Raw genomic sequence first — 19,093 nt, 5'->3', positions numbered from 1 at the left:
TGCCTACCAAGTTTAATAGGAAATAATGGAACCATCAGGAAACTGTAGCAAGAAAGAAGAGAGAAATTTCACTTGTGTGGGAAGGTTCCAGTCCTGTGCAGGGCTAAGCAGGCAGGTCCTGCTCTACCTCCAGTTCCCACACCTGTGTGTGCTTGGCCTGAAAATTCCTCCCCACCGCCATCACCGCTCACTAACTGGCTCTGGCCTGCAGCAGATTGTTGCTCCACTTGAATATCCCCTTGTACATCTATGTAAATGTGGGCATAACTGAGCTGAAATCCCAGCTTTGATTTATTGTCTTCTTTAAACAGCTGTGAATTCATATTTGTAGAGAGTGGGAATGATTGTATTTAAAATAAAAATACTGTTTGTAAGTATCAAATTGCTGAACGGAGATGGGAGGTTTTGACCGTGGTGATAAATTTTGCCTTTCTTGCAAAAGTTGTCAGAAGTTTCAGAAATTTTTCTTCATGCCTGCAAACCAAAATATGTTAGCAACTCTGCATAATAATGTGTAAATAAATGACTCATGGTCTTCACACGTTCACAGCTTTTGTAGTGCAATGCACAGAGTAAACACGGTGTGATGTTGTGACTTCTTTTTTCAGTTTGACACAGGTGATCCGAAAGTTTGCGAAGCAACTGGATGAGTGGCTGAAAGTAGCTCTTCATGATTTACCGGAAAACCTACGAAATATTAAATTTGAGTGTATGTATTGCCCAATATCTCTCCTGTTAAACTGGGAAGGATAATCTTTATTGATCACAAATTAATTGGAAGTGAGACTAGTGTTCTTTTAGGAATTAAAACCTGTCATCATTATAAATCTTGCATTCACTTAGAATCTCTACTCGTTAATGAGAACTAATCTCATTTAGTGAAATGAGGCACCGCTCAAAATGAGAATTTATTTTCCTTTCTTGTGTATTCTGATAAGAAATTAATTTTGTTGATAGTAAGCAAACATTAAGGATGATATTAGGCAAAGAAAATTATTAAACAAACCCTTAGGCTAGCAGAGTTTGAATACAGCTTGAGGCCCTTGCTCAAAAAAGTGCCAGAGTTAGAAATGAAGGAGATCAAATTACCCTGTCACCACAGGAAAGGGCACTAGTCCTTTTCAAATGTGCTTTGTAAGATGCCTGCAGTGCACATCACCTATTGATAAAGCCTGCTTTATTTCACAGCTCTCAGTTCTTCGCCTTTCATGAGCACTAAATTCCACACCACAAAGTTAAAGGGGGGAAAAAAAACTAATTTAGGAGAAGGATTAACTATTTTGATCAGTGTGGAAAATTGGGTGTATATGTTACTGAGAACAGTCAGGATGGAAGTTGGAACAACTAATTTCAGGGTGTTTTGAACTGTTTACTAATTTGTTTTAAAAATTAAACAGTCTGAACTGAAAATACGCTTTACCACATCTTTTTTCCATTCAAAAATATCAAGAATCTTCAACAGCAAAATCTTTGCCAATCTTACAGGCAAACAGAAAGAGATGGACAGTATACTCTCTAGTTGTCCTCAATCTGTATTTTTTAACTGCCTTTATGCACAGTATGGAGGGAAAGCTTACTCTGTGACCACATCTAGCTTCTCTTTGGATAGATCTGCAAATATGGTCCTTTTGATATAAGGAAAATACTGTGTGCTCCCTGCCTTCTACACGGGCCTTTGTTGATTCTGCAGCTGCTTCCTCCTCATTGGAATTTGTGATAGGGTACACTGCCAATGGAGGTACTGACACAAGGAACTGCAAGCTTTGGTCATTTTTGCAGTTCCCAAGGCACTGATTTCAGACAAAGAAATGCACAATACAGCATTTTAAAAGAATGTTCATTTTCCAAGAATAGGAAATATTTTAATACAAGGTCCCTATCACTTGCAAACAAAGAGCTAAACTGGGAACAGAGGACTGGCAAGTACCTCCTGGACCATTTTAGCCCATAATGTATTAGTATGTCATGCAAATTGTTTTCAGAAACTTTGATCAAATTCTACCTGAAACTGGATCAGAGTTTAGCCCCTACTAGTCCAGTCAAAAGACTCCTCCAAAACTTAATTGCATGAAGATTTAGCAACCTTTTCTCATTTCCACCCATAATGTAGTCATTGTTATTTTATGTGCACTTATTCTTGCACCAACATTTTTCTTTCTGTTAAATAGTTCTTTCTGTTCTCTAGCTCCTTTGTGTAGCAAGAGAAAATTTGCTATGCTGAACAAGCAAAGCTTTTCCATTGTCCTCTGTTTCTCTTGTCATGTCATTATTCACAACATCTATAAATAATTGCTTGTAATATGCCTCTGTAAAATTGATTGAGCATCCAGATTTAAGGGTTTAGGTCAAGGTTTAAATTAAGTTAAAGCTGGGCTAGTTGAGTGCATTTCATGTAGCCACAATTTTGTATAGGAAACTGGATATATATTTTTTGTTGTTGTTCTTGTTTAATACTTTCTGAAGTAATTATCCTTATTTAGCACAGTATGTAAACATGCATCTTTTCTGCAGTGTCCAGAAGATTTTCACAAATACTACGGCGACAGACATCACTAAATCATCTCTGCCAAGTAAGTATTTCAGTTTCTCAGGTTTGATGAATGTCCTTTTTACAGACTTTTCAAATAATTTTATGAATTGACAGATTGGACTTTATTCAGAGAAGGAGATCACATTAGCAGTTTGTCTCCAATATTTGTTGTGGCTACCTCTACAAAATCAAAAGTAATCACTGAAAAAAGCTTTTCCAGACAACTGGCAACCCCTGATCATTAAATTCAGCAGGGTACTTTCATGAAACAAAATTATTATTTGATTTGAAGAGATGGTACATTTCCAGGAAATAAATTAGAGACATTCCATTGAATTCAGAGCTGCTCGTATTAGGCCAGTTGCAAAGCAAGAAAAATTTCTACATGCCAAACAATACATTCCAAGTCTAATTGTATGTTATAAATAAAATGCAAATTAGTAAAAGGGAAAACAGCTGAATTGGGTTTTAAATAGACTTGTTCTTGTAACCACAGCAAGTGAATAGAGAAGCTGCTCCAAAGTGTTTGGTTTTCCCCAGTTTACATCAGAATTACCTGTAAAAAGTCATGAAGCCAAATTCTGTGTAGTATAAAGAGGGAGAGAATGCGTTGAATTCAATAATGTTTCATGCATTTATTGGCGGGAATAGGTTTTTTCCCTGTCACCTAAAAGCTCCACTTTTGGAAGGTGTATCCAAAACCCCAGGTTAACCTTGTGAGGGGTGAATCCCACAGAAAGAAGCTCTAGGGAAATAGAGAAGACTCCTGCAAGGAATTTTTTTGTAGGTTTCTTCTGCCATTATTTTAGTGGTGGAGACAAAGATACTTGAGCTACCGTTCCCCAAATACCATAGATCATCACTGCAACCTGGAGGTCCATACCCATTCAGAGGAAATGAAGATAAAGAAACCACAACCTTCTGCCTCAAACCTGGGATCAAATCTCTTAGGTGAAGAACTCTTCAAGTGCATCACTCCCTTGGGGAAGCTGATAACCTTGGTGTGTGTTATCATCTCTGCTTAACTTACAGAGATCTGTGTATATGACCATGGCCTTGTGTCAGTTCCTTTACTCTGTCCATCCTCCTCATTACCAGCAGCAGATCCCTGTCTCAATCAGCCAAGACACAGACCTGATGAGGACGCCTTACAACCTTTTCATGTGCCTGAGGGAAGAATGAGAGTCTTCATAGATTGGGAGAGGGGAGGGTGCAAACCTGAGTGGGGTTTGTTTGGTATTGGTTTGATTTTTTTTCTTCTGAAGCTTGAAATGATAACCAGCAGAGCTGTTAGAGATTAAGAGGTCTAGCAATGACAGCATCAGATTAGTGTTGCTCATTATGGTTTGTGGTGGATGCAGTCAAAATACTTGCAGTTGATTAAAGCAGGCAAAATGACTGAAGAGTTCTCTTGTTAGAGGGCCCTGTAATATCCATAAGACATCAATTTGGTGGGTGGGGGTCCATGAGGAGAATGAACTTAGTGAGCCCAGCTAAGGAAGCATAAAAGGGGATAAAGCCTATTTTTTAACCTAATAAAGCATGAACTAATGAATAGATTGAATTGGATTACAGGCATCAAGAACAGTGATCCACAGTGCAGACATCACATTTCAAATGCTGGAGGACTGGAGGAATGTGGATCTGAATAGCATTACCAAACAAACCCTCTATACTATGGAGGATTCACGGGAGGAGCACAGAAAGCTCATCATACAATGTAAGAGCAGAATCTTCAAATAAAGCCAGGTCAACTTGGCTTCCTGCTGCGAAAAACGCTCAGAGAAAGTAGTGCTGGTGTTTCAGCCATTGGTTTGCTTGGAGGCTTAAGATAAATATAAAGACATTTACCAAAATGTAAGGCAAAGCCCTGTCAAGGTCTTATGTTTTGGGGCAAAGATCTGGGCACCATTCCATGATGCATTCCTCTCTAGTACCCAGAACAAACAATGGCACAAAACTAGCATCCAAATTCAGGAGGTTTTTTTTTTCCATGAACCTGACTAAATCTATGAGTTAACCATTGACTGTGTAAAAGTCCAATCTTTCCTGCTATAGAATTGCAGGAGAATTGTCTTTTGAATGGCTTTGATACTTAAGTGGCTGTGTATCTGAGTCCCTTGTAAACTTGTTTATAAAAAGCTCCTTTTTACACAGTGTTTTCATAATCAAGAGCATTTGGTGGGTTAAGCTTTTGCCCTGAACTGTTATGACTAAATAAAAGTCCCATATCAGACAAGCTCATTGGTTAATTTAGTTTCTGTCTAGTATAGTGAAGGGTATGGACTTGAAAGTGACTTTGCAGATTTTGGCAAATTGGTTTTACAATTAAAGAGCTTTTGCAAATACAAAATATTCCTTCCAGCATGCAGCAACTGTTGCATAGTTATAAGATCAGGTGTAACCCAAAGCACTCTGAGTTTTGTTGTTTTGAGGCAACAGATGTCTTTAACATCCTTCACATAACCTCACTTCCTGTGAACCTACCTGTTGTATTGCCATCTCTCTCCTGAAGAGGACCAATCATCTTTTACCCAGAATCTGCCTGAACAGGGCACAACCCAGGCAACCACTTGTGGGAGCCCAGCAAGGGTGGGTCTGCTAGTGAGGTAACTCTTTCAGGAAGTGGCTAGGAAGACAAGGTGCAACACCTTCACATGTACCCTGGACCCTGCAAGGTTGACTGTGGCAGTCATCCTACTGCGTTAACACTTGAATTCTTCTCCTTTGTTCAGTGATGGGCTTTGCATTCTCTGTTAGCTCTGTTTTCCAGGGAGAGGTTCTTGGTATTCTTTCCTCTCTTTCTTCACTCTTGATTCATTTCATGGCCTTCTTCCCTTTTGAGGAGATAGGAATTCGACATGGCAGCAAAGAAGGTAGTATACAGTGAGACTGAAGTCCAGAAGCTGAGTAAATCCATCTGTTATGTTTACAAGATCTATCCAGCATCCTACCACTGGCAAAAGAAAAAAAAGAGTTTTCAAAGTTATATTCCTTAGTAGCAGCAACATTTTTGGTTGGCATTCAGAGCATCCTTAATGTTTAAGGAATTTTCTTGCCTATGTGCTATTAGCGTAATAAAACCAAACAGAATTTTCCTGAATGCTGTTGGATTTGTGCAAGTTTTTCTGTATTTTAGACCTTTATAGTCCAATAAGAAGTTATTCAGAAATGGGAAGCTAATAGCTCATAAGATGGGATGCCAATGAGGTGTTGAGATATGTATAGAGAATATTCCGGAACTTAAGATTTTCCCCCCCATGTTTGATGTTTATCCTGCTTGACCAAAAATTTTTTCACTATGCCTAGTATGACTTATATGGCATCAATTTAAGGCCTATTTTCATACTCTTTTTACTAAGAATCAAGGAAGTACAATTTCAGCTACTATAACTAGAGAAAAAACTCCCAGGTTTATAAGCCTATGAACAAACTGATAAAGAAACAGAGAAAAATCACCGGGTATAAAACAGCCTCTTTCCTATTCTGCTGGACTACCTACCTCTGACATGATTTCTGCTTTATTCCTTCATTCTCAGATCCTGTTGAGGTATTTTTAGCAATCACTAAAGGCTAAACGTCTAATTTTCTCAAATAGGTTGTTGTACACGGTTGCATTGCTCCAGCAGCAAAGCAGGCAACTGATTTGTTTTTCTGCTCTTGCTCCCCTCTTTGCACAGCATATGAATTACTTCATCTGTTGTATCAGGCAGTTTTTGTCCAGCCAAATACTCAGGTAAGGAGACAACATTTAGATTTCTCTGTGATCCTGTTCTGAATAAAGGGAAGTTGCCCATTCAATAAAAGAATGAAAGAAGATAAGGGTGGCACAAACATCATTTCCCTTCTTCCTCCACTAATGTTTCTGGTAATTCAGCCTTTCCAAGTCTCAGTTAAACAAAGTTGTAGTCAGGTGTTTAGCAAATGCATTCCTGCTCATCTTCCTGATCCAACAGAATCAGGGAGGTGTTCTTTGCATTATTTTTGTACAGCCTCTCTGGCTCATTTCCTTAGCTATCATCTCTATGCTTTGCCTCCTACACCCCCTTAACTATCTTTCCTATGGAGAGAAATTCCTTTTTCCTGTTATTTATAATTAGTTGTAAATGGAATTGCTTAGCGCACTGAAATCATCCTGTAACACAGTAGATAGGAAGTATCTTTCATCTTGACCTACTGGGCCTTTTATCTTAGCTGAGTTGAAGAATTAGTTTGTTAAGGTGTCAAAGCCCATGACTCTTTGTCTTCCGGCCATTGGTTCTTATATGTAAATGAGGCTTGAAGTTTTAAGGACTGCTATTGAATGACTTTTTAACTTTTTGTATTGAAATATTAGTATGTGTACTTGGAAAACATCAAAGAGTACACAGGTTGCCTTTTGCAACTCTTCTTCATAATAAGTAGAGTATTTCTGCACTGATAGCAGTTTGTTTTGAAGAAGTTTATGGACATTTGTGTGTGTGTCTGAGATTGCAAATAGATGATTTGCAGCAGTTAAATCATTTTTGCAACTACAGCATTATAGAGATGAGCGCCCTATCAACAATACTCATTCACTTGGTGCCGAGAAGATTCTTTATGCATTTCTTAATCAATTTTATGCATGACATTTTTTCATCACTGGGGTCAAGGCCTAGTTTCTCACTCTTCATAGAGAACACCACAAACATTTAACTTCTGGGCACACTAGACAACTTAAAACCACTAATTTAAAAATAGGTTCTGATTGGCTTGCATTAAAAAAACTTTCAGTGACCGCATTCACTTTCAGTAGATACAAAATAAGAGACCCAGCAAACTTTTTGGGCCAGCACCAGGAAAGATGCATTTATTTCAGTTAAGCAATCTATTATAAAAAACCACAGTAAACTTGTGATTCTTTTGGTAGCCTTTTGTGATTTGTTTTTCTTTTGTTTGAAACAGAATTCAAGTTCTAAGGTGGGCTCTTTGTTTTGTTTTGTTTTGTGTGCCAGTGTATCAGGAGTTTGATCACCTTTTGGAGGAGCAATCCCCCATTGAGTCATACATTGAGTGGCTGGATTCCATGGTGGACAGATGTGTTGTAAAGGTTGGTAAGGAGGAGTGAGTCACTGATGTGCATTATGATCTCTATTCAGGTAATACATTTTTAGAAAAAGCAAAAATAACAACAACAACAACAACAATAGAGTTGGTAATGAGCAGGACTAAAGCAGTAGTGGGCAAAATCTCACCGGTTTTCATGGAGAATAGCTCAAATTCAGGATTTTGCTTTATTCTGCTCTTGTTTATTTTATTCCAAAAGAGTGTATTTAAAACTGAACAGGGTTGAGGTTTCCAATCAAATCAATATTTCCAGGGATATGGAGAGTTGAATTCAGAGTCAGAGTCATCCTAATGGTACAGTGCAAAGAAAAACATAATCTGGCCTTTTAAGATTTTAATGAAAAGGATATTTAAGCTAGCTAATTCATCTATATACAGTCAAATGTGAGAATGAAAGTCTACATTACCATCCAGTCAAGGACACATTTATGTTCCTTTTGAGCTGATAAGGAATACCATAGAGTTGTATTTTATTTTCAGTAAAGTACATGCAGAAACCTCCTAACAAAGCTTTAAAATGTATTTTCAAAAACGATCCGGCATCACCATAATTTTACATAGAGTATGAAAATGTATAACTGACTATTTTACCTTTTGTTACTTCTTTGCATTAGGATGTTCTGTTAGAATTTCAACTCTTCATTCCAGTTGTTAGGGTTCTGAAGTAAATCCAAAACAAACCAAAATATGCTGCCTCTCCCTCTGCTGCAAAATAGCCATATAGGAAACAAATAATTGTCCAGATTACTTGAAATACTATGATTGTTTTGGGGAACTTCTCTTCTAGTCAGTGGAATGCAATTTGAAATTCAGGCTAGAGCTGTTAATTTTAATAAAGAACTTGGCATGAATTGTAATAAAATAATTTTAGTAGCTGAATGGTGAATCTTTTAACTCACATATGGCTATAATAAATACATTTTTGAAGAGTTAATGCCTAAAGTGTGCTTTCTGGAAAATATTTTTCTTAGTAAAATGACTAAGTGAATTCACAAAAATAAAAGCAAGAAGGAACCAAAAACTTTACATTCAATATTAAATCTCACTTGAAATAGTAATATAAATTTGCAGTGCAGATCAAAAATTGATTATAAATTTCTTCCTTGACTAGGAAGCGAGAAGGAACATGTTAGTAATTAGGTTAGATGAAGATGAAGATCAGAGCAATTTTTTTGCAGTCCTTTTATCATGTATAAAGGAGATCCAGTCTTGAACAATACTTTATTGTTTCCTCTTTCTGAAGGTTGTCCATGGTTATAAGGTGGTTTTCTGTTTAAGGCCATTTTGAGTTTGGCTTTTCTAATTTGTAGTGTATATTTTAATGTGAAGATAGTGGAAAGTAGTTTTTCAGTGTAAAAAGAGAAGGTGGATATATGCATCATTCAGCTGTTCTGCTGGTAGAAATAACAGTTTCTCCATGTCAGGCACATCTCTCTTTTTGCAGGTAGCTGCTAAGAGACAAGGCTCTTTGAAGAAAGTAGCTCAGCAGTTTCTCCTGATGTGGTCCTGTTTTGGCACTCGAGTGATCCGGGACATGACTTTGCACAGTGCACCCAGCTTTGGTACCTGGATTTTGTTGCAATAATTGCATGCCACAGTCAAAAAAAATCTCTATGCCAGCTTGTAATGTACATTTAAAGTGAAAACATAATCAGTTCTCACATGTCCAGTGCTCAACTGAAAAATAGATTGGGGCTATTGACATTTGGAAATAACACTTTGACAGATGTTTGTCTGCAAGCCGCAGCCAGGGGAGATGAAAATGTTGCTACTTCCTCCTGTTTGCTGTTAGGAGCTGCAGGGATTAGTCACATGGCAGCTGGGGGAGTCCATTACAGGAGCATTCACTAATGCACTTCAGTGCAAAGTGAGCCTGCTTAGCCAAAACACTCTGGCCACGTGTTGAGCCAAGAGAGGTGACTTTGTGCTGAAGTGGATGAAAAGCTCTCCAGTGAAACACTTTGCCAGCTCTCCTCTTAAAGGACATAGCATTTGAAACTGGTCTTTGCAACGTGAGTGTGCTTCTATAACCTGGAGAGGGTGTCTTCCATTTCTTAAGAAGTCAGTTAGGATGAAAAAATAGGTTTTTACTTTTTGAATGAAAAATCATGTTGCTTTTCCACCCTGTTTGAAAGGGGGCTTTGTCCTCGTATACAAAAGTTCAGATTAAAAGCAGTTAGAAGCAAGAATGACTCGACTGGTGTGCCATGAGTGTGAACATTTAGTCACTCGGGACCAGACTTTGCATGAGGGATGCCTTTTACAAATGCACATTTGTCTGAATATGTTTCTAGAAAGAGCAATAAAGAATGGTTTTATATGGGTATTGCATTGAACAACAGCTGCAAGGTTTTCTGCTGGCTGAGCTTTGGTGTCCTTTATGCTTTTAGAACCATCTAGTAGTATAAATTGGGGTACTCTCAGTGAGATATAATATGAAATTTTTAATACATTTTATATATTTATAATACGTGTAATATTTATTTTTATAATATGTTTATATATTATAAAATATATATAAATTTTTTTCATTTCCACTGTAAAAGAGTTTTCCAAACAGGCATTAATGACATCAGGGTAGTGAGTGTCCCCAAGGTGATTATAATTTTCAGCAAAAACCACAAACATGTTCAGGTGCAATGCTAGTGGAGGCAGGAGGAGCCCTGAAGTTTTGAACATCAAAACCATATCCTTATCCTATCAGGCAGCAGCCTGGGTTATCCCTACACAAGTGCCATAAATTTTATTTAGCTATGGACACAAATTTATAATAATCTACATTAATGATGCTATTCTTTCACTGCAAAGCCATTTGACATATTGTTTGTGAATTAGAGTTGAGCAAGTTCCAAAAGAATAACCCCTGAATGTAAAAAGCTCAGAGCTAGATGGCAGAAACTTTCCTGCACATAATTTATACAGTTCTTTCTAGGTTTTCTGAATTATTTATCTATTAAGTGAGTTCTGTGGAGAGAAACAAAGACTGATTTACTGTTCTAAATATTCACACATAATATACCTTTGCTCTTAACTTAGATAAAAAGTTTTGCATTTTTACTGCATTGGGAACTATTTCAGTGGACTGATTTGTAATTAATTTTTCTACCTTAAACAAATGTAGACTCAGATGCTCACAGTGTAATTTTTTTTAAAGTGAAATAATGTGTTAGATGGTTGGATCTTTATTATGTACAGTACAGTATATTGTTACCTTTGAAACAGATGATCCCAAAATCTGATTGAAGGAAATGGCACTGGAGTGACTGGCACAAAGATTTGATTTGCAAAGCTTTTAAGCAATGTGACATGGGCAGGTTGAAACAATCTCTGGCAGAAAAGAAAAGCTGCTCTCTCTCTTGCTTCCTCTCTCTTTTTTCTCTTTCTGCCTGCCTCCCTCTTTTCTGTATATGCATATCAAAGGCACAGTTGGTGGCAATGTTTGGGTAATACACCCAGTGTATAAAGTAACTAATTAGTAAGAAACTCCATTATTTTCTCCAGATCTGGAAAGCTCACTGTTGTTTTGCTATTTACACATAATTGCTGTATCTCTTTATAGATGCTGATACTTACTGTGCCTTAGCTGGGCATTGCCATGATTTCTGTTAACCCCTGAAAATTGGAGCCAAGTGCTATTTTTTGTTGTACCTACAGTCTCTTGAATGACTTCTTACCTTTTCCTAAAGAAATTATTGATTTGCTGCTTACAACCGGATCTGTTTCTGTACTTAGTCTTGAAAGAACCCGACAGTTTCATGTGAGAAACAGTAGCTTGCAAACACAGAATAAATTATGGTACACTGTGCTGAATAGCCATTCGCTGTGAGACTGAAATGCATGCCCTGATATCAGTTTCACTTTATAGCTTACATTTCATTTGACTTACTCAAAAATATAAAAATATTGCATTCATTGCACTCAGTACCAAAACCTTGTTTGTCTGGTGTCTTTCATGCAAATTCTGGGCTCAAAAACCCATTGCAGAGCTTAAAAATACACAGTGGGAGAAATAATAGGGGAGGAAGAGAGAAATTCAAAAGAGTGACAAGGGCACTGGAGTGTTTTTAAATGCTGCATTCACTATTGCCAACCCCAAGTCTTCAACATAAAGCATTAGACCCCCCAAAAACAAAGACATTTTTTAAAATACCAGATCTTGGGTTCTTGTTGTTTGCTTGCTAGCACTACAGTGTTTAGAGTTTGCACTTCCAGATATTTTTATGAAAATACAAGCAACTTTCCTTTTTTTCAAATAAAGGGTGAGTAAGATGTTTGATGGAAAATATTAAACACCCTGAGCTTTATACCACTACATGAAGTTTGCCAGGATTTTAGCCTGTTTTTCTTACCTTGAAGTTACTTCTCAGTATTAACTGCACTAGAGTCAATAGAAACTTCCCACTGAAAAACTGTAAAGTCAAGAGAAGAGTGAGCATTTTGTGGAGATTCTTGAAAATCTCGGTTTCAACTGGGGAAATCCTAGGTCAGTAACAAGGTGCTCAGCCATGTCTGCTGTCTTTATTGCATTGCTAAATTGAATAGGACTTCATTCAGCAAGACTTTGAGCCCACAGGATTTTTAAAAACAGGTTCTCTGCAGTACTTAAGTGAAGATCCCCACTTTTTACCCTTGAAAGTCTGGCGAAACCTGTTACCATTTTGATCTGCTTAGTCACATGAAACAAATAACTGGATGCTTCAGGTTCACCAGCAGCCAGAGATTGCCTCCCCCTGGCAAAGGTCTTGCAGTCAGGTGTATCCTGTTTCTGTGCTGCCTTTCCTAAAAGCACAGGGGCACATGCTCATGTCCCAGTGTGTGTGCCCAGCTCATATCAGTGACAACAAAACCATGCAGGCATGGAAGGGGAGAACGAAACACAAAGACCATCAGGGTCACAAAGAAAAAGAATGTGCTCAAACCTACTCTGAAAGCTGAACTGCCTGCTAGAATTGAATAAGGTTATTGATCTTTCAAACCACTTCTGCCCTACAACAGCATGTTTGAATACATTAGTTGGAGTAGGGGTAGTTGTGCTTCATTGTGATAAAAGCTAATATCTCAAAATAAACCAAACTTTTTTCCCCACGAAAATATTTCTCCTCAAATACAATAACGGAATTTGCAAAGGAATACCTCCACATGAGGTACTTTGGGGTTTTTTTTGGTCTGGCAGCAGTTGATCTTTGTTTCTGTCTCAGATGATGAGATAGAAACTTTCCTCTGATTTAAGCTAGCTGCTGGATGAGCTATTATTTTAACCTCATTGTACTTTATGTGTCAGAGTTACTTAGTGATGTAAATGAACATGTGTTAAATACTCTGGGAAAGTCTAAATGAACAAAAGAGCTTTAAAAAACCAAACCCATTGTATGATAAAGTCCTGTCTGGAACTACTACAGGTACATAATGTCATGGAGTCTGTTGCATAAATTGATACTTGTCAGTGATACTTGTCAGTGTCCCCCTGCAGATGGGTGTTAGTCCTTTCAGGAGGGCACAGCACAATGTCTTAGCTTCTTAGCTCTGATGTTGTGCTTCTCTTACTTTGTCCCCCAAAATATATCTGCGGTCTCTTCTTACACATCTTTTTTTTTTTTTTTTTTCCTTGTGATTTGTGATCTAGGGCAAACATTTCTTCACCATCTCTGATACGTATGCTTTATAAATTATGGGAAGCAACTCACTTTCCTTCTGTGCAGGTAGTTCCAAAATTCATACCAGGCAGCCAGCTTGAGATTCTACTTCTGACAGAAAATGATACGTCCTTTAAACAGTAGGAAACAATTCTACTGTAGTGCAATTGGCAAAAAAATTCAGTGCTAATGTAGGAGAAGAAGAATCCTTCAAGTGGCAGCTCTCAGTTAGGTAGTCTTCTTGCACCCTAAACCACACCTGGTTGTAGAAGCCAGTATAAATCTAGGAATGAACAGTTTGCTACTCCCTTGTTTTACTTTGACCTCTCTTACCTTGAGTAAGAGAGATATTTCAGTACATGGAGAGAGCCTTATTCAGGGCTGTTTGTGTTGAGTACTGTAATAATTGGTTTAATGAGTGTATTGAGACAGTCAATGGCTTTTTTTATTTGTTCACTTTATTACCAGGGTCTTTTCACCTTATTCACTTGATGTTCGATGACTACGTATTGTACCTGCTAGAATCACTCCATTGTCAGGAGAAAGCTAATGATCTAATGAGAGCAATGAAGGGAGAAGGAAGCACAGGTGAATCTGTTCTTTCATTCACTATTTGTTGTTTTATTCCACTGTTTTTTCTACTTTTTATGTTATGACATATCTTTATCCTTATCTAACCTGTTGAGGCTTATCCAGGAGCAAAGCACTTCTGTCATGAAATAAATTATTTGGGAAGCATCCCTGGTTAATTCTGAAAGAGAACTGCCTGCCTCACAGTGTCACTCTGGATGTCTGAAACCCCATTCCTAAGCACTTACTTTGTGTTTCAGTAAGAAATTTTTGTACTGAACCTTTTATCTTAGTTAATCTTTCTAAGCCGCCATTGAATTTCAATGGACTCAGTGTTAATACATTCACTGATATCAGTGGATTTGTACCAGTCTAAATAAGAGGAAGAGGTAGCAGGAGTTGAGAAAAGACAAATGGCAAAGCTGTTGTTCTGGTACACTTACGTTCTAAGTGGCTGTACAGGAGGAGATTCTGAGTCCTGCTCCACTCTACAATGCCTTGCCAGAACAGAAGCAAGCAGGGATCGTTTTTAGTTTTTTCTGCTCTGGGCAACCCCTTGTATGAGAGGTCCTCTGTGATCTTCCTTACTTCCATCTCCCATTAATTTTGGCACATTAAGCATCTCTGTCATCTTTGAAAGTTTCATTCTCCATTTTAGCTGTGGCTTAATTTATCACCCTGTAGATTTATGGGAAGAAAAACAATTCAGTGATTAGGGTACTGTCTTCTGAATGGTGCAACACTTGAATTTAATTCATTGCCCTGCCATAACCTCTTGAGGTTTTGACAAACAAGTTGCTTATTCTTACATATTTTCCACATACTTTTAGCAGTTTAACCTATCCAGAATATCCTCCTTTTTTAGTCAACAAAGGAAGAAGATCATGGCCCAAAGTCACAGGAATGCTCTAGAGACTTCTGTTTCTTTCCAATGTCTCTAGAAAGCATAGGAATGCCTAACTCAGACCAGACTCCTAATTTTAGATATGTAATAGTACATTATAGGAGTATAACACTTGAGCTGTCCATGCACCAGTTTCCTGCCTATGCAACAGGAAAAATTGCTCTTTCCTTTAAGAGGTCTTCTGGAGGTACAATGAAGGTTGTAATGGTGAATATTATGGAAGTACTTCTTTCAAAGATTTGTTCCTGCTCTGTATTTATTGAAATACACACTGCAGTACCTAACTGCTTGCATTATTTTTTTAAGTTTCTCAGTGTTCCTTAACTCTACCTTTAGCTATGTTTGATGGGTTTTCTCTCGTTCTGCAGCAGAAATACGAGAAGAAATTATTCTCAGTGAACCAGTTGCTCCAACTCCCTCACCAGCGCCATTCTCCCCAGCTAAATCTGCCACCTCTGTGGACGTGCCCTCTGCCCCATCACCCATCAATAACCAGTCCCCAGAGTATGGCAGCATAACAGCTACTACAGGTAGGTTGGCTTCTGTCAGATAAATCTGCCTGAGGGCTTTTGCGCTTGGTCTCCTAAAACTGAGCCTCAGAATATGGTGTATTGGCTTGCAAGATATTAGAAGCCTTCTGAAGACAGAAATCTGTTCTCACTGTATCCACACATGATGTGTAGTCTACCAGGAAAAAGATCTAATGTTTGGATGTTTTATATGCCTGAAGGAAGCAGGCCAAATATTGCAAGTTTAGTGAGGTTTGCAAAATCCAAAATCACTAATGGTTCCGAAATTCCTGGCTGGTAAAGGGACAGATGGGTATCTTTCAACATATTTAACATCCAAATATGTTTAAATAGCTGTGCACTTTTCTCTTGGGAATCACATTGCTGACAACTTTCATCAATTGATGTTAGAGATAAGGAATTACATGTTTGAAGCCTATTTTCAGTGTCATACTTAATTACAGCAGCTGATAAGGTGGTTGTATTCTGATGGGCCCACAAATGAGAAAAATCTGCACTTAAGGGACAGCTTAAACTTGTGGGTAGGATTGACAGAAAATAGTAAGAATAAAGCCAGCTCTTTGTTTGAGTTGCATAAATGGCCAACATCCTCTGTCCTCTAGAGCAAAACTCATTACCTTTTGGATGTGGGTAGGACAGTCTTTCTGTATGATCAAAAGACAGTGTTCTCTTAATTCGTGGAAAAAAAGCCAAAAATGTGAGTGACTTTCAGAAGGCATTTCAGGCAGTGAAATTCCAGCTTTGCTGCTCCTCATTAAATAGGATGTATAATCAGAATGTGGAAACTATCACTTTTGTGATGTACTAGAAAAGTTACAAGATCTTCTTGAAAGAATGTCATAAAGTGATGATTTACCATGTTAGAGAATTTGGCAGTTGCTAAAGAACTAATAAATCTTTCTGAAAAATGTTTTTCATGTTTTCAAAGGCGCCACAGGGAAGCACAATGCATGTTGTGCTGGAATGAGATTTAAAAATATTTGTCCCTGCTTCACAACTTAAGATTTTTCACTGTTGGAGGCAATACAATAGTTAGGAGGGAAAGGAAGTATTTATCCCTCAGGATAAATAGACAAGAGACAGATGATTCATAGACAGGGTAGGTGACCACACGGCTTCGGTCCAGGTGACAGTGAAGGTGGTGAGGTTGTTTGACTCTTGCTGAAACATTCATGTTGTGTGGTACTTGATCTGTAGGCATTGTGGGATGGTTGTGGTGCCAGAACCAGAACTTAGTATGATGCAGGGCTATATGCAGAAAGAAAGGACCGGAAAGAAGGGTGTGTGTTCTCCAGGGCCATTGACTGGAATGGAGGTCTGAGGGACTTGTGTTTGGGCTGCAGATACCATAACTCCATGTGACTGTCATATAACAGTTAACCAAAAGCCATTTGCCCTTGTCCTGTCACTACAGGGCCTGGTAAGAAGTCCCTTTCCATCTTTTCCTTCAGGTATTGAAAGACCACAGTTGTTCCCATACTAGAACTTTTTAGGCAAGAAAGCTATTTCTGATCATCTTCATTCTTTTTTTCTCTGCTTTTCATTTTTAGTTTGTTTTAAATGCTTTCATTTGGTTGAATTGCATTTTACTCCTATGGTCTGGTGCAGTCTCACTTTTGAGAGAGTGAAAATAATTTTTTACTTGCACAAGCCAAATTTGTCAATGCAAGTAATGCTCTGGTTAACATTAAATATGAATATGTGGCTATTTGTTTTTTCTTAATTAGTAGTACCTCTATTTCCCATGTTCATCGTATAGATGGATTCGTTTTTGTTTGCTTTTTAGTTTGTAAACTGTGGAATGCAGTGTTATATTCACATAAAGCAACACAAAAATAACAACTGTATCTCAACTAAAGGAGATTGCTACACTTTAAAATAGGAGTGCTGAGATGTATTACATACACTCAAACTACTTTACATACAGATCTGTGGCATTATGTAGAATATTTTGAGACAAGAATGTCTGTTCTGGAAATACCACACTATTTATTTTCTTATGTGTCTTTTATGAGGTAAATGTAAAATTCTACAAATGCTTTGCAGATCTTGAGAGCTAGTTCCATTGGTCACCATTAGCTCTCAGTTTCCCTCTTTAGGGCATCATTAACTCTTTCTTGCTTGTGACATTAGCAATAAAAGTTAACTATTAAACTTGTATTTTAACCTTTTTGCCTTCAGTCAGTGGTCAGTACAAAACCAACAAATTAAACTGTTGCAATGACATGATACTGAGCAAAAGAAAGGTAAATCCTATGTATCACTCTGTGGCATCCTTCATGGCACCAGTAACATCTTATTTAAAACTTTTTGTTAGGTTACTAGACAGTTAAAAGGCTAATTAGCCTTCTTCCCTTCGAAGCTACAAAGGCCAGATTAATGATTGTTGAAACTGCAACAATATTGTAGTAAAAGTGATAGCTATAGGGCTGACTATGCTGTTCTCTCTTAAAGCTCTGATTACTCATTTGCCAATGCAATTGTTTTTAGGCAACCCAAAATGAACTCTAAATTGTTAGTTCCTCATATCTTAGTAATCTGTGCAGTTTGCTGCTCAGTTTTAAGAAATCTATGCATGAAATAAGTCATCAGGTCAGCAATGGTCATTAAAAGTCACTGTTCTTCCAAGTCTGGCCTTATTAAAATTCTGGGAATACTGGCACAGATCTAGCCCCTCTTATATTTGTGTGTATGAGTAGAACAAATTTTTGGTTCTTTTCCTAAAGCTTAAGCTCCTGGACTCATATGAGTATTTGAGAACATCAGCTCTTTCTCAACAATTAGAATTCAATTCTCATAGCTGCAGAATGCAAAACTCTAAGGTTTCAATTTCAAAAGGCAATTTTTCCCTTCAAATGGAAGGGCTTGTGTTTTTTTGAAGCTTTATAGGTGATGTGTTTTTTGTGTGGGAACAGAATGGGGTTCTGACTCTGGATTTCTGACTGCTTGAAGTTGGCAGTACTGCTGACTGTCAGGCATAATGCACAGTGCTGGGAGTGTCTCACTGTGTCTTGGTGGTCGTTTGTTCCAGCCTAAAGCAGATATAACATGCAGCATTGTGAAGCATCTTCTGGGTTTTCTCTGCACTGGTGTACATGATGGCATCAACGTCAACAGGGCTGTTGTAGGACTAATAGCAGTTCCATTTATATTTGGCTCCCCTACAGATCAAATGGCCTGTTGGTTAGTATCCTCAAAATAACTTTTCCTTTTTTTAGGAGAAAAGAAAAAAGAGTGATAATAAATGAGTTTTCCTATTTTAATCAAACCCTGCATGTTCAGAACACAAAGCAGAGCAAATCGTTGCTCAATCGCTATTGTTTCTGCTTATTTCAAAAAAGCAGTTCAGTTGGGTTCAGTCATATCTAAAAGAGACTTCATTTCTTGGAGTTCAATTCTGCAACCAGCTGAGGATTAGTCATAAAGGACCGAGACCTAGGCAGATATTAGAAAGCTAACTATGGAAACCTTTCACACTTAACTCATTCCTCCTCTTCCACCCACCACAACATTGGCAGTATCCTGGTTGACCTCATATGTACTTACACACAGTCTGGAAATCTGTAGCCATCTTCCATCTTTCCTGACTGTATTCATAGTAAGGTCCCTGAAAATAATACCATCCCTTCCACAAAGGCAAAGAGAGGTGAGGCAACTGTAGGTTCACCGGGACATTCTGAGAAAAATATTTGCACTGCTTTCTGTCATTCTGTAAATCCAGAGTAAAACCCAACGTACTTTTGTTTCTAATCCATAACTTGCAAAAGAAAGGGAGTATTCCCTCAAGCAGCTGTGTAAGGTACTATCCTGTAGTACCTCAAACAATTTTTGGTTAGGAGAA

General features: G+C 37.9%; 1 protein-coding gene across 1 annotated transcript in view; it reads left to right on the top strand.

Annotated features, from left to right (window-relative positions):
• The window catches only part of RFX4 (regulatory factor X4), a 76,429-nt gene that overhangs the window by 42,450 nt on the left and 14,886 nt on the right, over positions 1 to 19,093 (top strand). The window contains exons 10-16 of the mRNA XM_050969917.1: positions 609 to 709; positions 2,512 to 2,570; positions 4,106 to 4,250; positions 7,504 to 7,598; positions 9,060 to 9,177; positions 13,717 to 13,836; positions 15,091 to 15,252. Coding sequence (XP_050825874.1) covers positions 609 to 709; positions 2,512 to 2,570; positions 4,106 to 4,250; positions 7,504 to 7,598; positions 9,060 to 9,177; positions 13,717 to 13,836; positions 15,091 to 15,252 — 800 coding nt within the window. The remainder of the gene's footprint in view (positions 1 to 608; positions 710 to 2,511; positions 2,571 to 4,105; positions 4,251 to 7,503; positions 7,599 to 9,059; positions 9,178 to 13,716; positions 13,837 to 15,090; positions 15,253 to 19,093) is intronic.

Source organism: Serinus canaria, chromosome 1A (genome assembly GCF_022539315.1).
Source record: "Serinus canaria isolate serCan28SL12 chromosome 1A, serCan2020, whole genome shotgun sequence".
NCBI classification, from domain to species: domain Eukaryota; kingdom Metazoa; phylum Chordata; class Aves; order Passeriformes; family Fringillidae; genus Serinus; species Serinus canaria.
This window is presented reverse-complemented; position numbering and strand designations above follow the sequence as displayed.